Consider the following 20,697-nt stretch of genomic DNA (forward strand, 5'->3'; position numbering starts at 1 on the left):
TCTTTAAGCCCAACAGAGCCATACTGCTACTGAAAGTGATTCACATATTTATACCATGCCTTCCTGTTTCTATCCTATGAGGTTGCACAATAAACCAAAGTAAAAACACAACCAATGTTTCCTCTGTTGTTGGTTTTTTTTTTACTGCTGGAGATGCATGATAAGACAGTGTTGGATCCCCAAAGGCACTCCCAGACCCTACTATCCCACCTTGTACCCTGCCACCCCTTACCCTTGTTTTAGCATCAGTCCCTGCCCCAGCAATGCTGGAGGTGTGCCTGTCTGAAGCTCTGTCTCTGGCCTTTGGCTCCTGCTCCAGCCCTCTAGTTGGACCCTGGACCTGGGACTTCCCCTTGGATTCCACTGGCATGGCATTATTCCTGTTCCTGCTGGCTGCATTTAGATGCTGTGGAATTGTGCCCCATCTGTGAGGGCACAGCCATTGCCAGCCCTTGCTGCTCCCTAACAGAGGTAGGAAGGTGTTGCTTAAGGTAATATGTGTGAAACTACTGCCTGAAAGCTAGGCTTCATCTTAGCTAATCCATAGGAAATAATTATACTGTCTGTATTTCCTCTCCAGTTGTACAAACCTTAGTAAAAAAGTGAAATCCTAAGCAACACTGATATTTAACAAATCCTGTATGTTATGTGAGATAGCACTTACTGAAACAAAGAGCTATTGCTTCAGGTCAAAAGCACTTACAGCAAAGCTAAGCATTTCTATCACATTTTAATGTTTGCAGTGTCACAGATAGAGGCATTTCATTAATTTCAGTGAGTAAACTTATGCAAGAAATCTATCCCTACCTTGATAATGCTGATCCTTTATCTAAGTTAGGAAAAAAAAAATACGGTACTCACAGATCTCACACTAATTAATGACAGACCAGGAAAACTGACAGGGATGAACTGAGAAGGTATACCACCAACACAAGAAAGAAACAGCAGTATGACCTACCTATCACATTTTTTTCAAAGGATGATCTTAAAGTACACAAAAATAGGAGGTGAATGCTTAGCATAATCGTGAAAGGCGTCTAAAAGCAGCAGCTATTCTACTCCATTTCAAAATGAAATGGAGAAAGGTAGATTCATTTGACATAACCCAGAAAGCCTCATTTCAACTTTATATTCCTTTAGTATAAAAAGAAAATACCAGAAAACACCCAAAAGAACTTCTCTGAGAGCTTCAGTATGCATCAGACTTGAATGAATGTTAACATACACTCTTCAAACATCTTATTGGATATTTCACCTTTGAAGCATTCCCTGCCTTCTAAATTCTGTTCCAGCAGCTGACCACACAGCACGATTTACAGACTTGCCCACTCAGACCACAACATGATCTCTGCCTGCTTCCAGCATAGATTCTTCTGACTCCCATCACAAGATGAGACAACATTTATTAACTGGATGGTGTCTTGAACTAGACTTCAAGGATGACTGCTGACAGACAGTACCTACCACAAGACCAGAAAATATGTACTTTTCCTATTTTCTAACCAGCCTTTTTCAGATGTATATTTTATTTGCTCTTTCCCCACTGATGATTTTACTCAATATGTGTACTCCCTTGTCTTCCTTCTGACCTAATTTCCTACACTTAAAAACAGTTTTCAGTTTGCTGCATGCTTAAATAACAAAGTGGTACTTTACAGTATGATGTAGCTAATGGAAAAAGCCTAGAATTCCAAGAAGAACCTACCTTCAAGCCCTAAGTCTGAGCAACATTCCAGTTCCTCTCTTGTCTCTATTGAGAAATACTGCAAAATACAGAGGGGAACTGCAGGAACCTCAACTGTGGCAATATCAACCTGGATCTGCTGTCAGCCTATTCCAGCAGCTGGCATCCCACCTGTGCCCAAAACAAAAGAGAGCCTTGAGAAGATAGCATCTACTAATCCTGAAGCAGGGTGGTCTGAGACAATCTAGAAGCCTTGTTAGTCTTTCCCTGTCCTTCAGAAGTAAAAAAAAGTTTTATAGAGGCAGAAAAACTACCACTCCCAGCCATATGGACCACACAACTTTACTGCCTTGAATTCTTCCCTTTAGCTATATGTGTGGTACCATTTAATAACTGTTCTACATTTGGTACACCCGTATTTAAATAATATGCTACTTCATCATACAATTGTTAGTATGAAAGTAGTTAATTTATTGTTTTAAAGGCTGGGTTTGGTTTACTGGAGTTTAGGGGAAGGGGGAAGGTTATGGCTTTTTGGTTGGGTTTTATTTAAAGAAACTTAGTATTCCACTCTCACTGACCAGAAGTAATACATATGTTTGAAAAGTGCTGTTGTTTGAAAACACAGAATATTAAGACATGTAGCGTCTTTCATTGTAAAAAAACAAAAAAACAATGAACAAAAAATCATTCTCCCAAAGGAACTTAAATAAAATTAGAAATGTCAAATTGAGTCTCCCATTTGAGACTCAAAGTAAAAATACAAACTATGTGGAATTGCAAAGTAAAACTACATTTCTGTAATGTAATGGAGTTATAACTATGATCTCCCAAATTAAGTTAACACAACAATACAGAACAAGCTACTCTGTCTTTGTTATTCCTAAAAAAGGATGTGAAGGCAGAGGTACGAGCAGTAAGAGAACAGGAGAGGAATGACACAGAAAAGTAATTTTATCATGTACTCTGCATAGAAGTTCATCATTATTTAGAATCACAAATTTATACTCCCAAAGTACTGTGCAGCACAATTTAGTTGTGTAGAACATTTGAATATATCTAGACTAGCATAAGAAAATAAGATTCAGGTGAAGTCCATGGCAGTAATGGACATAATTAACTGGAATTCTGCTTAAGCCCCCACTGGACACAATGTTGGTTTCTTTAGTCATTACTAACAATTAACATCATGTCTAAATTTTAAGCATGCTGTCCTCATAACTTCCATAATGAAATGTTGTCTTATTATAATAAAACATTTAAAAAAAAAATTAAAATTTACTTAGAAATTCCACTCCAGTGATGAGATACGGCTCTTGTAAAAAACTATAAGAATATTGGAGGCAAAATACTTTTTGACACCATAACAAAGAATTTACTGAACAAAAAAAAAAAAAAAAACCAGTAGCTAAAATTTTAATTACCATGCTATAATTAACGTGTCATGTATTATCAACTACAGAATTGCAAAGACTATCAGATGAGGGCAAAACCTGGTGCTATATGCTGTTTGCACTTAATTAGCAACCGAAAAACTGCAGAAAACTTTTATCAGTTTCTAAAGACATGCTTTTTCACAGTTTAATCTTGACATGGAAGGGGCAGGTATGAAGCTTCACATTAGGTATTGAAGTATTGAAGAATGCCTTGGAAAAAAGCAGACTAATATTACTTATCTTGAATATAAGTAATGCACCTGTGCATGGAGAAGCCAAGCGAGACTGAATCTCTTCATGTGTTAGTTTTCAAAGTAAAGGCAACCACCTTGCTCAGAATATCCTGTGGCTCAGCAGATATATTGAAAATCAACATGGTTATATCCAGTTGCTAGTCAGCCCTTCTGGAGTCAAAACACACACAGACATAAATATTAATGTGTGTGCTTTTCTAGACCTATCTTCAAGTGTTCCATCAAATTTTCTTCAAATGAGGAAGAACATAAAGGAGCACATTTTAATAGGCAAAGCAAAGCAAAGCTCAGGGAACTATTAGGTAAAAAAGGATATCCCAGAATCCTTTAGGGAATTGAGCAGTCTGTACTGCCCTAGACTCTGCATCATTGATATGTTTAAATGCAGTACACCAACAAAGCTTTTGCTTGGAAATGAATCCGTGAAAAATAACAATGCTTAGAAAAAACATTGAGAGTTAGAGGTGGCAAAGAGAGAAATTTGGCACACAATAAGCAAACATGACAGCTGATGTAAAATGTAAAGTCTGTATGTGGCTAGAGGATTTAGCACAATTTAGAGAGGCACTATGAAGACTTTCTGAACACAGAAATCTCATGCACATACTGAGATTAAAACAGAAGGATGAGAGAATAAAATTCATGTAAATAAATATATTCTTCCAGGAAGGGAGGATGGCACACAAACTGTACAGAATAGAACTGTACAGAATTGAAGTAACAAAACTCTAGAATCTCAAAGTAATAAAACTGAGTAAGTGTTTCAGCAATTAAAGGTTGCTTCTATTGTAAAGATCTCTCACTTAACAACCATAGTACAAAAATTAGAGCTTCTGTTAGGCTTCAGCCTTACCACAATATTGAAAGATTCTTGAAAAGCAAAATAAAGGAAATTCACACCATCAGTAAAGCAGATTACCTATTAACACACAAAACAGTGGCCTCAGGTTACATGATTTCAGATGCTTTTCTTTTCAATATGAAGAAGATTCACCAGTGAAAGAAATTAGGCTAGCTGACATTATACCAAAGGATTTTCTATATTCATTATGCTGTATTACATAGCATAGGCTTTATTTGACAAATACAAAAGATAAATAGCAGCATCACTGCATTGCACATTTTTATTTCCATATTACAGGTGGCAAAGTAGCATTAGTAGCTTTTCCAAAGGAGTATTTTTATTTGAATGACAGCAATATGGGTTAATAAAGATTTCAGGAGCTCTTTGGGCATTTTAAAGGCAAATTCATTAATTGGAAACAAACCCACAAAACTTTTTATTTCTGTCAGGATAATTTCACATGTCCTTTGCTAAATATCTTTCAGTATCTCGTAACAATTGTAGATTTCAGAGTCCAGGAATAAAACATTTTTATGATGATTTCTTTATGACCCACTCACTGTTGAGTCAGAACATCACTGCAGTTCAGCAAAGCTGACCTCCACCATATCTCTAAAGGAGAGTACCTCGGTAGGAAGGGATGCATTTAGTCTGAACCATAATACTACAGAGAATGTCGGCTCAGAGTTGGAGACATTTCCAATCCGTTCAGGCTTGAAGAGGAGACAAGAATGATGAAACTGCAGGGGAGGCTGGACCAAGTTAATTAACACAGATGTGTACCTTTAGAGAAATATTGATATCCTGCTGGTGCTGTGCAGTGGTGAAGACTATACCTGATATAAATCTGGTTTACACATGTAGAAATACTAATAATTGACTTTATCTATTAAAGGTGCACATTCTAATGGCTTTTTCTTTTTTCATTTTTTCCATTTAACTTAGCTTCTTTACAGACTAGCACAGAAGTTAAAATTACCTGTTTTAATGCTTTATTTTAACTTAAACATACAACTGGATGTAGACACACTAAAACATGGGCATTTTAAATTCAAGAGGCACTACAATATATCCTGGCAAAATATAGCTTTTTGTTGCTGTACCTAAAATAATAATTAAATTCTTATTAATTATACAATTGTTATTACTGCTACACTAAAAAGCAGGGAAAAAAATCTGCCATGCACTCATAAAGCTACTTCCATTTTGCAAGCCAAGTAAGTAAAATGCCTGAATTGAAATTTCTCCAAAACCTTTCTGCCTTCACAAATGCTACTCACACTAAAATTAAACATGGCAAGAACACCACAACACACATAACACCTAAATGTGATTGCTGAAAGATGTAACACATCTTTTTATACAGGGTATATCCATTTATTCCACTGTAAAATCTGAAGCTGTGGGCTGCTTTAAATTTCACATGGCACACTGTACTCATGAAGGGAACCTGATGCTGTTGCCGATCAAGTCTAATCCAGAACATGACGTCTTCTTTGTTTCTGACACATAGTGATCTCTATAGCTGCTACACAATGAGCTTCCAAAACACAGGTAACATCTTCACCTTGTCCTGCCTGATGCTTTTTAGATTAATCAGTTCCCAGAGGCACTAGCTCAAGAGCAGGTGCACAATATCCAACTGATCTCCCCAGAACAGGACCCTCGTCAATTATCATCCTGTATCTTCCAAAGGTGTTTCATTTGATGTGTGGCTGCTTAATAAGGAAACCTTATAAGGAAATGCCAATAAAAGCATTAAGTTTTATATCCCTTTCCTCAAGTTCCCTGCTAGCTCTAACAGAAGCATCCTTCCTTACATGGGATACAGACAAGCCCAAAATCCTCCTCTGAAAGCCTGTCCTCTCTTTCAGTTTCTTCCTGGGATACCACTTGTAAGAAATCATGACACCACCCTTTTAATCAGCCCTTTCCTAAGGTGTGAGATCACTGTATATGTGCTGTCTGCCACTCAAACAGTAATTGCCTTTGATTCCTCCTAACTGAAAACTGCTAAAATACTTTACACATAAAAGACTGGACCAGGGACCTGCTTCTCTTTGCTTTCCGCTTTCCTCCCAGAGCCTTCTGAAATGCCTGACAAATGTAAATTTCTCTTCTACAGATTCATTTCTACAACAGCCCATGTGCAGAAAGAGGGCTACTGACCAACTTAGGTTCTCATCATTTCCTTGAACCTTTAACCTATGAATGTAAAAAAGCTTCAGAAAGAAGCATCTCTAAACTCCTTTGAGCAAAGGCCTCGCATAAAAGACATTTGCCCCTAGCAAATTTCCATTCCCTTCCTTTCTTTTGTAGCTCTCAACATATAAGTAAGGGAATACATTAAGGATCATCCCATTGTAACTGTGTCTTTGATCTATTTCTTGTGGAACTGCATGCAGGAGAGAGCCATGCTGGAAAGAACAATACCTGACTCCTGAGTTTGGGATGGTGCTACCGAGCTCAGCTGCACATGCATCCTGCACTGGGACAACCCTCCTGTGTGACACTGGGACTTACATGGTGCTCCAGCAGAAACCAGAATGACACAAGAGTAGACTGTGACATCTAGAACAGGTAAAGACTCTAAGAGTATGGGGGAAGCAGGAATTCAAATTTGACAGAAAGATGTTCTTCCCCTCTAAGTCATGGGGAAAAATGAAATGGTAAAAATTTAAACAGACGTATTTGAACTTAATGCGAAATCACAGTATATGGATCTACTGGTGAGAAAAGTACATCCATGGCTTCCATGTTCTAACACGAATACATGTGTATTGAAAAATGTTTTTCAAATCTGTTACATGTGAGAAGCACAGAAATGTGATCAATTGCTTGCAATTATCACAAATATTTGATGTTATTAGCTGCTGCAACATTATGACTTGGATAATTACCTGCATCTGCTTTCTCATTAAATGACTGTGTACATCATTACATTTTCAATGAGGTCCAGACAGCATTTTTTTTTTTCCTTTGTGCTACTGAAAAGCAGTTGATTGGAAATGTGACTTCTAGAGAAAGCATTATGTCAGCTGGTGAGGGAAATAAGTATATTGCTTTAACACAGAAAAAAAGCACTGAGCTCTTTAATTCAGTTCATGAAGTTCATGTAATTGCTTCTTCCCTGACTCTTGAGTTCTGCAAACAACTATAAAGGATTAAGACTTTGTCTGAAATTCTAGGAAATCAAATTGCTTCAGATACCAAAAGACTTACACATAAAATAAATACCAATCCATCCATTCTGCTTGTGCACTAACATATCACTGCTGCCACATTTCCCACATGACAAACTCCCACATGACTATCCTCAACTTGGGAGCAGAAGTGTAGACATCTGGGAGCACTTGAAGCCACATGCAGCATTTAATGACCTCTGCCTCAAATCAGTGACCTTTTGGCTCCTCCTATTATCGTCACAACTAGACCTGCTAACAACACACTATCAGTTTCAATGCCTGACAACAAATTAAGTGCTGTCAAAGGGTATGAAAAATCTCACATAAATCTAATTGAAAGAAGAAATTCCTCTAACATTTCTGAAAAAAAAAATCTTTAAAAAAAAAATCCCTAAAAATCTCTAACATTTACTGTCCTAAAGAGGAGTCATGGAGTCTGTCTCCAGCTCACTGGCATTTTCACTATGCCTATGACTACGATCTTGTCATACAGACGAACTGTCTTAAAAGCTAAACTACTAACTCAGATAATAACTGACTTAGGCCCTGAAATGGAGGCAGTCATGTTCCACACTTTAAAGCCTGCAGATGCAAGGAAAGGTTTTGATCCACTCTTTATTAGTTTCTAAAGGGCAGGATGGATGAGAAGAAATCTAATGGGATAAGCATAAGACTGAAAGAAAAGCCCTGAAGACTGCAAGAAATTAAGAGGCTTTTTTTCCAGTAGATTAATTACTAAACAAGAAAAAGCTTATTTAGGACTATTCTGATTATTCTCCTTTCTCATGATGTTGCAATGCAGTAAGTGCAGCTCCTAGAGGAGCACCTTCAGACTCGCTGTTTATTCATAGGCTTTTTACTGGACACAGCTTTGCTTGAACTGGTAAAGTATTTTCACTCTTCAACAGAGGAAAACAGCCAGGCAAACAAGCACAAAAATTGTATTGGTACTTAATACAAGCCTGCTAAAACTGGACCAGAAACTGCAGTGGTTTCAGTAAGACACCCATGGCAAGGTGCAGTAACATGCCTTCAGCACAGAGTGAGTCCCTAGGGAACCCTACACTAAAGCATGTGCTATTTGGTTTATATTACCACAGTCTCAAATTACCTAGATTAAAGCATCCTGAGGTTCGTCTGCATGTCTTGGGCATATCCCCAGGAAAGAGAATTCTTCATGTGGTCTTTTTCAAACCAAGAGCCCTTACCAGAAGTAACCTCATTCTTCTTTTCCAGACAATTTTCCACTTGAAAAATGCCAGTTCACTCCAAGGTATTGTAAAAAAGTATGTTTTAATCGGCTTTACAACATGAAGCACTTTGTCTCTCTCCTGTTGGGATTCTCTTACTTTAACTTCCTCTCTCCTGTTGGAATACTCCCTCATCTAAATGAACTCATCATGAGGAGTCCAGGAAGGAAAAACAAACACATGAACAAAACTCCAGTTATTGAGAGTACTTCTATTTTAAATTTAGCAGGGAAATCTGAAACTAGATTCTGATGCACTTAAGCAGCAGGAGAGTGTCTGGCACTATGGGTGGAAGACAGGGAGGGAGATTGGGTTTCTGATGTGTAACAAAAAAGAACTTTCTTATCTCAAAAGTTTTCGCTGTCAAGAAATCCATTTCCTACCCAGCTCCAGTGTCTAGCTTATTATGTTAGCTGCTTCTCAGCATACATTATGGCAGATGTTAGATATAACACCAGCAGGAAACATGTAATCACAGCAAGGTAAATGAATTAGGTTAGAGGACTTGCTTACCACTCTGTGGCACTACATGGTACTACTCAGAATTACCCTCATCAGTCAACTTTATCTTCCAGGTTGCTTTGAGAATACTCTGGTTTAATGAGAAGTGACTTCCCAGCTCTTTCATGTAGTTTCTGTCTGTCTTCTACAGAAGAGGAGAGTTCCTCAAATATTAAAAAAGTGCTGTAATTTATTGTATCACCGTATTTCAGTCAAACATCTTGAACAAATCTTTATCAGCTACTGGTGCTTTTAATATACTGTCTCTCACTTCCTTCCATGACTTGGAGCATGTTCTGCAATGTTACACTCAAATATGAGATGGCTGATGGAATGTGTAAGAAAACAAGAAAACTGATCTCCTTAAGTTACAGTTATGAACACTACAGAAAGCATGTTACTTCAAATGAAAATTTGCAAATCAGCCATCTGTGTTAGGTATTATTACTTCATAAACCACACTGTTCATATTCAAAATCATTTGTTCTAAAATGTGCAAACTAAAAGTCATATATGAGAACATCTACAACAAAGGGTTAAGTATATCATTAGCACTAATTTTCTGAAAGCTTAGGCATGCAGGCAAAATACACTATAATAATTTGTCTACTTCACCTACTAAGCAACCTAGGAACATTCTCCATCAGTGATTCAGAAAGAGGGATTCTGATGCTGATTAATTACTTCCCCTTGCAAGAATGATAGATGCTCAATATTTGTAACAAACCCAGAATTTGTGCCAGGTGCTGAAATCTCTAAATCAGGTCAGAAGTTACAAAAATGACCGTAAGATCCATACAACAAACAATACCTCAGACGCAGCTGGTGGCATCTTCCTTGTTGTTGAACAGACCTGTTAAGCACACCACTCAGTAAGTCTTTAGGTGTGTTTTTAGAGTAGCCAACCCCTCCAGTGCTGGCACTGTAGCCATGGCAGCACAGGCTCCCTGCTCAGGTGGTTTGCTCTGTGTGACCTGCATGCTGCTCCATATTAGCAGCAACTGGTGTTAACTTACACAGTAAATTGGAAGCTGGAGCTGCTTGCCAAAAGGCATGCTGTTAATGGCTCCAGTTATTACCTGGGTGTGCAATAAAATAACACGCTGCTGTTCCAGGTCTAGAAGATTCTATGAAAAAATTTAACACAGTGAGCAAGCTACGACTCCCACACTTTGATAGTACTTTATATTATCCCCAGATAGCATTCAAATGAATTAAAAATGCAGCTATTTAAAGTAATATGGGGGAAACATATTACCTATTATGGGACTGAGTAAGAAACGTATTTCATTTTTTTCAATATGAATGCAAACGGAAGAGAAGCATCCCTGCTAATATACAACAAAAAATGCAATGCAGTGCTAAAATGTGCTTAATGATAAAGTACAAAATCATAGAATGATAATTTTACACAGTAAAACATTGCAGTTGGCTTGAACTCACACTTGCCAACTGATCACTTTATATGTCTTTTAAAATGGATCACAACTCTTCTATGCACAATTAAACAACAATGTACATTCTTCACATTCCATAATAATAAATACTCCTCTGAATCACTGCCTTGTTTATAGAATATCTGCTAGCTCTGCATGTCTGGTTACTAGGTATCAAAAGGCCATTTTAAACAATAATATAAGCATTATAAGCATTTTCTGCAGACACTGCATAGGCATTAAGCAGCAGCACATATTCAGAATACAAATAAGCATAGTAGGCCATTCAAAATATCACATATAGCCATGAAAATCATATGTTATCACCTCAAATAGCACAAACAGAATTCTCATCCTGGCTTTGACCAGCACTGTATTAAGCACAGAAAGCTTTATTGCAGGAAGCATTCTTTCAACACAGTGAATGGCAGCCTGTGAAGATTTGATTTATATTTGGGTTTGAACTGTTTTAAAATGAATGAAAGGTTGATGCCAGTGACTTGTTGCAAATGCAGTGACATCCCCTCAGAGATATCAAACCAACCACTGCATCAAATAAAAATGATGCTATTGTCCTTCAGAAATCAGCTGGAACTGCGACACACCATGGAAAGATTCTACACAACTGAACACAGTGTTTAGTAAAAAATACATGGACATGAACAGAAATTATATCCAGTAAATGACAAATCACAGAAGACTCCTGACAATATTTCTAATTCTTAGACTAATCTGTAAAATTTTAATTGCATTGTTGTCAGCGATGACTTACTGTAGCAGTATATGAACTAACACAATGCAGTCAAGTATCTCAAAAAAGCCCCAAAACAACCTCTTTCCATGGGACACAGTCCTTCAGGAATGTACTGCTCCAGCGACCCCACAGGCCATAGGTCCTGTGATGAAATTTGCCCCTGTGTGGACTCCTCTCCATGGGCTGCAGCTTTATTCAGGAAATTTCCACCTTTTCTTGGTGTGGGGTCATGCACAGGCTGCAGGTGGATCTTTGCTCCACCATGGACCCTGACGGGCTGCAGAGGAATTTCAGCTCCACTGCCTGGAGCACCTCCTCCTCCTCCTTCCGCACTGATCTGGATGTCTGCAGGGCTGTTTCTCTCACATATTCTCATTTCTCTCTCTGACAGCTGCTGCCCAGTGGCTTTTACCCTTTCCTCAACATGCTATCCCAGAGGTGCACCAGGAGCTCAGCTGTGCCCAGTGGTGGGTACAGTGGCTGTGCCCAGATGTGTCCAACACAGGGCATCCCTGACCTCTTCTCACAGAGGCCACTCCTGCAGCCCACACCTTGCCAATAGAGTAATCTACTGTTTGGGCATATTCTTCTGAAGACATTATTACTGCGCTAAGCAACCAAAGGGCTTACAGTTAGCTGTAATTGTAAATCTGTATTATATAAGCACATTAATATCAAACTGCTGTAACTGTTCCATAGGATAAAGCAAGACGGCATTAATAATGACTAAGTGCTTCTGTAATTACAGCTGTGAACACTGTTTTAAACACACATTCTTGGAACAGAAAGACAAGGAGAAGACAGGCTGAGAAATGGGAAGAGCCGCTCTTCCAAACAGCATTTACTCCCTCTGACTCACAGGACACTTAAAATGGAAGAGCAGTGGATTAACAACATTCATTTAATTCATATGAATATATACAGAAATTCATACATGTCCTTACTTTTTGGGTCTATTTAACACAATTTCAGATTAATACTGACTCATTAAATGCCATGCTCATATTTATCAAGGAAATTAGAGCACTAGCATCCTACTAACTTTAGTGGTATCTTCCTATTTCTGTGCTACAGTAACAATCCAACAGAGATTTAAGTTCACTATAAGATGCACTTCTGGGATTTTTTATTATTACCTTTGATACAGTTTAGTAATTTTCATCTAAAACAAGATCTCAAATATTAACAAACATGTAAACTGTGTGTACATTAAAGCATGCACACATATGCATGAATATTAGATGACATTTCTTTTGTCCCACTGAAATAACATATCAAGCCAAAGTATTTATCTATCTGAAGTGCGGCTATGCTCTCAGCATTCTCATGTGGATTAAAAGAAATCAAATGCTGTAACTTGTGTGCTTCCCCCTGGCTGCCACGAAATTATAAAAAAATATTATATATTGACATCAACTCCCTCACTGGAGCATGTTGCCTGAAATTAGGAATGTTATGTGCATTAATTATTTCTTCTGACAAGGGAGTACAGAACTGAGAATTCTTGTTTCAGTCAAGTATTACAACATTGTTGCATAAAGTATTTTGCTTTCAAGCCAAGAATTCCCCACAAACCATTAATTTAAGATGTTCTATTCATTATAATCTGAAGCTATTTCTTCCTAAATATGTAGCTCAGAAACTGCTGACAAACTACTTGAAATCATTTTTTAAGTGTATCACATAACCCTCTGGCTAAGGCTAACTGAAAACTAATTAAAAACATTAAGATGATGATTTGAACAAGAACAGGAAAAAACTGTCTAGATGAAATTATGAGGAAAAATTAGATACCACTTGACTAAATCGTGCCGTTAGACACAGTGCTTCACATTTGCAAAAAATGAGCATTTCTTTCCCTCTCAAAGGGGTTTTTGACCTTTTAAGGCACCAATATCCTCAACCCTCCTCAGACTAACTCGTTCATCTTCTGACCCAGTGCTCCAAAAGAATATTTCTCTTCCTTCACGGGCAGAAAGAAATCTCCCTAAACTGTAAATAGAACTTGTTACCAAATTAAATGGATTTTTACTAGATCATCAGAACATTATTTCAGACTTCTGATAAAAATGCAAAAAGACAAGAAACAAGTTGTATGACATCTGATAAATAAAATTACATATGTTATTTTCCTTCTACAGACATGCCAGTCTCTAGTCTAGACTACTGCCACTGAGAAAAAAACCCAAAATACCTTCAAGCCTGCGGTCATCAGAGAAGAGAACATAAATTTAAATCTCTTCTATCCGCAAATAAGACTGAACATCACATACTGACAATGTTTTCACAAATGCAAGTGGGGAGAGTAATGAATGAAATTTGGAATAGGAAGAGAATTCCAGTGGTGTGACTGAAAAAAAGAATGCACATCTTGTACCACTAGCCAAGATGGCTGATAAACTATGTCTGTTATCTCCAACTTGAGCAACAGTATCAAGCACTAATGAAATAGTTCAGAAAATGTCTAGCAGTATATGCCAAGACCACTGGGCGAAAGCCAGTTTTAAAAGGAATTTGAAAGAACCTCCTTTATCTAGGTCAATGAACTCAATCTGGTATGAAGATCCAAATGGCAGGACTTAGATAAACTGAACATCCATCTTGAATTTGGGAGTCCTGCATTTGCCAGAGGAAACAAAGTGTAAAAGGTACTTCAGCCATGAATCTTAGGTAAGATGTAATCCACAACTCAGGGTGACACTGGGGTAAATCTACGGTGAAGAACACTGAAAGCTTTTTTTTCACAAGTGAATGATATCTAAGGCTGATTGTGCATATCATACATTAGCACGTTTATTGCTACACTAATGATGAGTGCATATGTTCAGGTTTTGTTTATACTGCCACTTCTGAACATTCACTTTGTCTACTTCCTACCTCCCTTACTCAAAAATTAGGGAGGAAAACTTTCTCGACAACAACAACTTTTGAAGAGATTTGATATAAATACTTAAGTACATTATAGGTCCTTTAAAGACCTCATTGAAAGGGATGTGAAATACTGGGACATTCATCTGCAGTGCTTTTAAGTGTTATGGATATATTCATACTAAGTTATGAGACTAATTCAGAAAAAGTCCCCCAGTGCTACAACCAGTTATTTTATCTATTGGTCTTTTGGTTTTGCCAAAAGGTGATAATAGTCACTTGAGGCTCAGTCTAAAAAAGCCAAAGCAGATGCTGAGCTGGCTGCAGGCAATCATATCCCAGGAAATGGAGATCTATACACGGGAGGAAGTTCTAACCATGCCTAGCTAAAAACTAGAAAAAAGAACAACTGGTAAATTTTAGGCTAGTGAATAGTTTAAAAACAATGGCCAGATTTTACATATTTCTGTGGGTGAAGTACTAAGGCAATGACCATATTACTAGAGTGAGTTTACTTCGGCATAATGCACAGGTTATTGCTATGGAACAAGGTCCAACTCCATGCAGTGCAAAAAATATATTAAATAATAGTATCACAACTATCTTTTAATATCAGTGAGCATAATATCGAGATCCTTTGTTTTGGGATACCTTTGCTTTTTCGCTCTCCTTCTCTCTAAATCTTTTTATAACAGATTTTGATTATTATATCTTTCAGTGAAAATACCTAAGTGTATCTTCCTTTTCTCTCTTACTAAGCCCTGTCTGCCTCTTTCTAGTACTACTTCAGATTCATTTTCATGTCACCCTTCTGTTTTCTTTTGGCCTTCCCCAACAACACCAAGTTTTGATTTCTTCTTTCAAAACTTTATAATCCCCAAAGCCAAACCTTTGATTTGCAAAATATCCCTCACAGAAATCACCTGAGTATTCCACTTAAACAGATTCAGATGAAGCAGCATTTTAAGAACAGTACTGCTAATAAATGCTAGACAAACACATAATCTAATGTTGAAGAGAAACAAAGCAAAATAAAGACGAACCCGATGGCATCCCTTGACCCGAGGAAGGCTTCACTGGCGCATTCACCTGATCCCAGTTGAGATCATCATCATCTGACTGACTGTAGCCACAGGAACTGAGAGGCTCATCAAAAGTGCAGCACCCTGTTAAAGAAACACAAAGGTAAAAATTAAGGCATGCCTGTAACAGATTATGAATCTCCAAATCGTAATAACTGCAACATTACTCAATGTAGGCTGCGCCATTTTTAAACATCTTTTAATACAAATTACTATCTATTTACTAATCTTCACCTTCTGAGAGGGCATAAAATTTTCTTCTCATGAAAACAAAATCCTAAGGGTAAAAAAGAGCAGATTTAGAACTGCAGACAAATTTTCTCTTATGATCCAATCACCAGGTATCAAAAACAACAGCAGTAAAAATCAGAATATTAAAAGACATGATTAACATTCTTCAGGGAAAAAAAAAATTGTCTGTGCCCAAGGACCTACATTTTAGAAGAAAACTCTTAAGGGTGGGAGCACCAGCTTTCATTCCTGTATCCTGGTTTCCAAGTAAGGGAAAACCTAGCTGCTCCCAGGTGTGCTGCACTGCGAACAGCTACCAGCATGGCTGTTTGTGGGATCAGTGCCTCTGGCACAACACAGCACATCTACCTCAAAATGACAATCTATGCTCAGTCTCACAATCTCTGAAAGAAAACAGTATTATTTCCTTTTTTTTTTCTCACTCTCTTCTAAGTAAATTACTCTTCTAAGTAAATTAGAAGAGAGTAACATGGTATAAAAGTTCACACTCCCCCAGGCTGCGGTAGGGAAAAAATTAATGCCCCAAATTTAGAAGAATGGAGTTTAACATTATCCACAAGAAAATGGAAAAGCTTTACTTTTTTTTCCTGTGTTACAGAGGAAACTTCAGCTTTTTTATGCTGTTATCATCTAACAGGAGACTAACACAGGGTTACAAAATTCTGTTTTACTTGATGTTTCACTCCAGTGAAGAATGACATCTTTCCTATTTTGGAAAATAAATATCACTCTAGTCAGAGATATTTCTGTCCATATTAAAGGAAATTCTGCAGCTGTTCAAACAAAACTAAACTTTAGGGCTATTCATCATCTTTGCTATCTGTCCAAAGGCACAGTAGGCTTAGCCTTGCCAAGTCGTATTAAAATAGGAAACAGACAAAATCTAGCTTAAAAATTACTTTTAAAATCTGAATTTTCCTAGAGAACTATAAATGGCATTACAGAATATCATACTGTCCCTTTTTCACTAGGATAGAATTAATTTCTTCCCAGGGCTTAAAATCATGACACTTATCAAAAAGGAGATGAGAAAATTCCACTACACCTGACAAATACCACCTAACTGAAGTCCAGCCTTCCTAATAACTAGGCCAAGTGTATATTTGAGATTCATAGCAAGAACTTTGCAAACATATAATCTTCAGTTTATATGTTTATGATTGCATATTTTTTTATATGCAATCACTGAGAATTTTAATTTTTTCTTCTCTTAATTATGAGAATATTACATTGGCCTTTACAGACATACCATGTGTGCCCTGTCCTTGAACACAGGTCATCCTGTACTAGACTCTGTTCTAAAATACCTTTCTATAGGAACTCTCCAATACACCTAAGTATATGAGGGAAATTTGCACATCTGGAAACTGCTTTTTTTCTGTACAAATTTAAGTGCGTAAGATTCAATTAGATAATCCAATGGGAACAGAAAACCTATTAAAAAACTCACAACTCCAAACTCCAACATTTTGCCTCAGTGTTAACAAGAGATAGAAACTCTCTCTCTCTGCTGAAGTCAAAAAAAATCAGAAATACATGAGATTTTTATAGAGTATATTAAATAACATCTGCAACATTTCCAGTGGGAAGGCTTAGAAATTTATGCAGTCATTTACACATTTTTTCTAGTACTTGAATTACTTGCATAAATATTACTTCAAACTTCATAAAATACACCACAAGCTAAGTTTCAGACATACAAACTAAACATCAACTTTAACAGATATATTCGTACTTTTTTATAAAAATAAAAAAGAAAAGTAGTTTCCTTGCCAACGTACTGCTAATGATAATAGGACATAAATTTAAACACCAAGTTATGCAGTCGGCATTGTAGTCAAGCTTGGCAAAAAATATATACCCAAATGGAAGTTGGCATAAATCAGGGTTTACAATTCAAACTAAGACCAATGAATATATGGAATAGCTCCCACACTTTATTACATCAAACGTATCTCTAGTGGTAAGAGGACAAAATAGTACAAAGTGTTTTCTTTCTCAAATCCAGAAGCCCAGCCAAGCACTGCAAAATATCCAATACTGGGAAAAATGCAAAATGGTTAATAAAGGCTTCTACTATTCTCATGAATTAGGAAGATGTCAGAAACATGGATAAATGGAATGACATTTCTATTTGTCTAGACATTTGCCTCTCAACACAGGATCCTTTCTCACTGCTTGTTTTTCTTCATTTTTTCTTGCAAGTCTATGGCTAAATCACACTCTCAGTACTTCTTTTTCCATCTTTGCCATTTACATCCTTTGTTGTATTGCTATTACTATAACTTCATCAAAATGGGTATCAAATCTTCATGTCTGTTACAAGAAGAGCTTGAAAGAAACTTCTGAACTCCTTCAATTCCTAAGCACCTTCCACCCACAACTAATAAAGTTCAGCAAGTATCACTACAAGTAATCAAGCTGTACAGCCACCTATCCAGAGAACTGACCAGCATACATTAGATCTTTAATAGCACAGATGTCAAGCCATGTTTCTTTCTGCAGTGAGACACTGAGGATGAAGATGAATACTAATAAAGGCTTTGCACAGCCATGACTTTCAAGTCTTTTGCAGATTAAAATAGCATACATGACATATATAGGTGTTGGAAATAAAGTCAAGCTTGTAACACAGAACGTCTTAGTGGAACAAAACAAACAACAAAAAACCCACTTATCCAAATCAGCCAATAAACAGTTACTGCAAATTAAGAGTTATCGAAGATCTTAGTGGCTTATAACCAACTCCAGGAAGTTCTGCCTCTCACATTTGACCACACTAGAAGATGAAGTTCTTGAGAAATGGGTCATTAACTTTTGAGAAACCCCTGCATTTGCCTCTGCTGGAGTCCTCCTGGCTGCTACTGCACTGCTTCGTCTATTTTCTAGTCATGCTTCTCTTACTGTGCAAGGTTTTCAGCTCATGAAATGGACCCATCACATCAACAAGGACTGGTAAAATCTGAGCAATTATCAGGTCTTTAATGTCTCTCATCATTGCCTTGTTTTGAAACATGAGCCACTGCCAAGACAGGCCGCTGTTTATAATTCACCAGCTCACTTGAGAAATCTGCTCAGTTTTTGCTACTAGAATTGATAATAATAATCAAAATACATATTGGCTGTTACACAGTTTAATCAAGCAAAGCAATTTCCCTGCCTGTTATACTGACATCACAGTTTGAATGGCCAAACTGTATTTTAAAGGATGAACTCTATGCTGACTGAAATATTTATAAGTAAAACAGAAGATACATATCCCATTAAGATTCTTTGGCTTGTGCTGCATTTTATAGGTATTTTTAGATTCCTAAGGGGAACTGAATTGACAAATGCACAAGATACAACACAGTCTATTACAGTCTATGGTTCTTTCAACTGCAATTATCCATTTAACCATCATGAACCCAGTTCAATATAACTACGCCATTGTCTGAATGTAGTCCTTTTTGGATACTTCAATTTTAGCTGGCTAAATTACTTCAGATCTTGAAAATTTTACGAGCTTAAACAAGGAATATAATTTAAGATGAAAGCAACCAATTAAAGTAAAAGGGATAAAGAATGTACTGTATTTTTCCTAATTTGAATAAATTTTTATTCAAACTATTTTGTGTTTTAAAGACTCTTGACATGTGTTAGGAAGCATTCTCAAAGAATACCTTAGCAAACAGTAGGATACTACAAATCCTTTAAGTGACAAAAAGTAACGTAGGAAAAAAAGCTCAAATTACACTGGGCACTGCTTTATTTCTGTTGATTATGATATACTTCAGACATCTCAAATCAATATGTACTGTCCATCAAAAACTTGCTGCCAAGTATACGAGTGCTAAAGCTAGTAGAATTCTTATGAGTGTCAGAAGGGAACATAAGTGCATACCAGAACTGATGCAATGGTCCTTCTTTGGGGTGAAATAATTTTTTTCTTTGCGGCAAAGCCATATGGCTTCTGATCTGCCACAGTACCATGAATTCTGCTGCAGAATACGTGCATCGCATCCAGAAGATAAATTTACTGAATCCCCCATTTTCCTAGTATTCTTCTTTATCTCATTTTAAAAGTATTCTGAATTCTGCTGTCTCTGTTATTTTTGGTTTCATATTGGAAATGGGGTTATGTCAATTAACTCTAAGTGCAATGCAGCTATAATTTGAAATAAAAATTAAAATGTTGATATCTGATCTGAAAGTTGGGATGCCTAGACCACATTTCCTATCAGGAGGCTTGGATATTGCAGGGAAAAGATTAATCTCCTGTTAAGGCAATTTATCTTCCCTTTCTGTCTACAGCAAAGAAGAAGCATCTGCCCAAACCAACAACATTGCATTCCTCAACTGACTGCATTGCCTCCTGTCCTCATGAACATGCCTGCATCCAAGAGCAATGGACCAAGCACATCACCAGGTCAACATACCAAGGCAAATGAAAACTGAAATAACTGAAAAACCTTGACAAACTACAGTTGTTAAGATTGTGAATGAGTCAGCTTATCCTGAAGGGTTACTGCTCAGGACAGTCATCCTATCTAGACACTCTGATGACAACAGAAAGTGATCTGAGAAACGCAGCATCAGGAAAAAAGCTGACAAACCATCCCATCTGAAAATAACCGATTTCTCCTCTGGGAGAAGATAAGAAGTCATAAAGAGAAAAATAAGCCATTCTCAATTATAAATTCATTAACAGAGAAAGCAACAGTGGGAATAAATGTACAATTTTTAACATTAAAAAAAATTGAACTTCTGCCTCTAAACCTATACCACAAGTCTGGTCTGCTGTATGATTTTTACTATAGATGGGGTGATGTCAGAAATTGCCTAGTTCAAAACCATTTGCTTCTCTGAAAGCAATAAATGGTTGAGCCAATAAAGGTTCATGTAAACTAACTTCAGCTAGGTAAATGGATGGTTTAAAGAACTTATTAGAAACTGAGCACAGTGGTCTGCTAGATTCTACTTTGTGTGTAGATTCTCAGCAAAAAAAAAGCTCTACCTGCCCTTTCAAAGGTGTTACAGTATTACATGTTGAAAGAGCTTTCCAGACATGCTAGCTCAGAGATAGCCAGTAAAATAAATTCTTCTCTGTGTGCCTCCAAAGCACACACAGAGATGCCATGTATCTGCTGTGACAAACATGCACCTAAAATT

The 20,697-nt window shown here is 37.1% G+C and overlaps 1 protein-coding gene across 6 annotated transcripts in view; it reads right to left on the bottom strand.

The window, feature by feature from the left end:
• PTPRM (protein tyrosine phosphatase receptor type M) overlaps positions 1 to 20,697 on the bottom strand; it is a 445,924-nt gene that overhangs the window by 329,806 nt on the left and 95,421 nt on the right. For all 6 annotated transcript variants that reach the window (XM_053945623.1, XM_053945606.1, XM_053945597.1 and 3 more), the window contains exon 2: positions 15,256 to 15,378. In XM_053945623.1, coding sequence (XP_053801598.1) covers positions 15,256 to 15,378 — 123 coding nt within the window. The remainder of the gene's footprint in view (positions 1 to 15,255; positions 15,379 to 20,697) is intronic.

The sequence above is a fragment of the Vidua chalybeata genome, chromosome 1 (genome assembly GCF_026979565.1).
Source record: "Vidua chalybeata isolate OUT-0048 chromosome 1, bVidCha1 merged haplotype, whole genome shotgun sequence".
Taxonomy (NCBI): domain Eukaryota; kingdom Metazoa; phylum Chordata; class Aves; order Passeriformes; family Viduidae; genus Vidua; species Vidua chalybeata.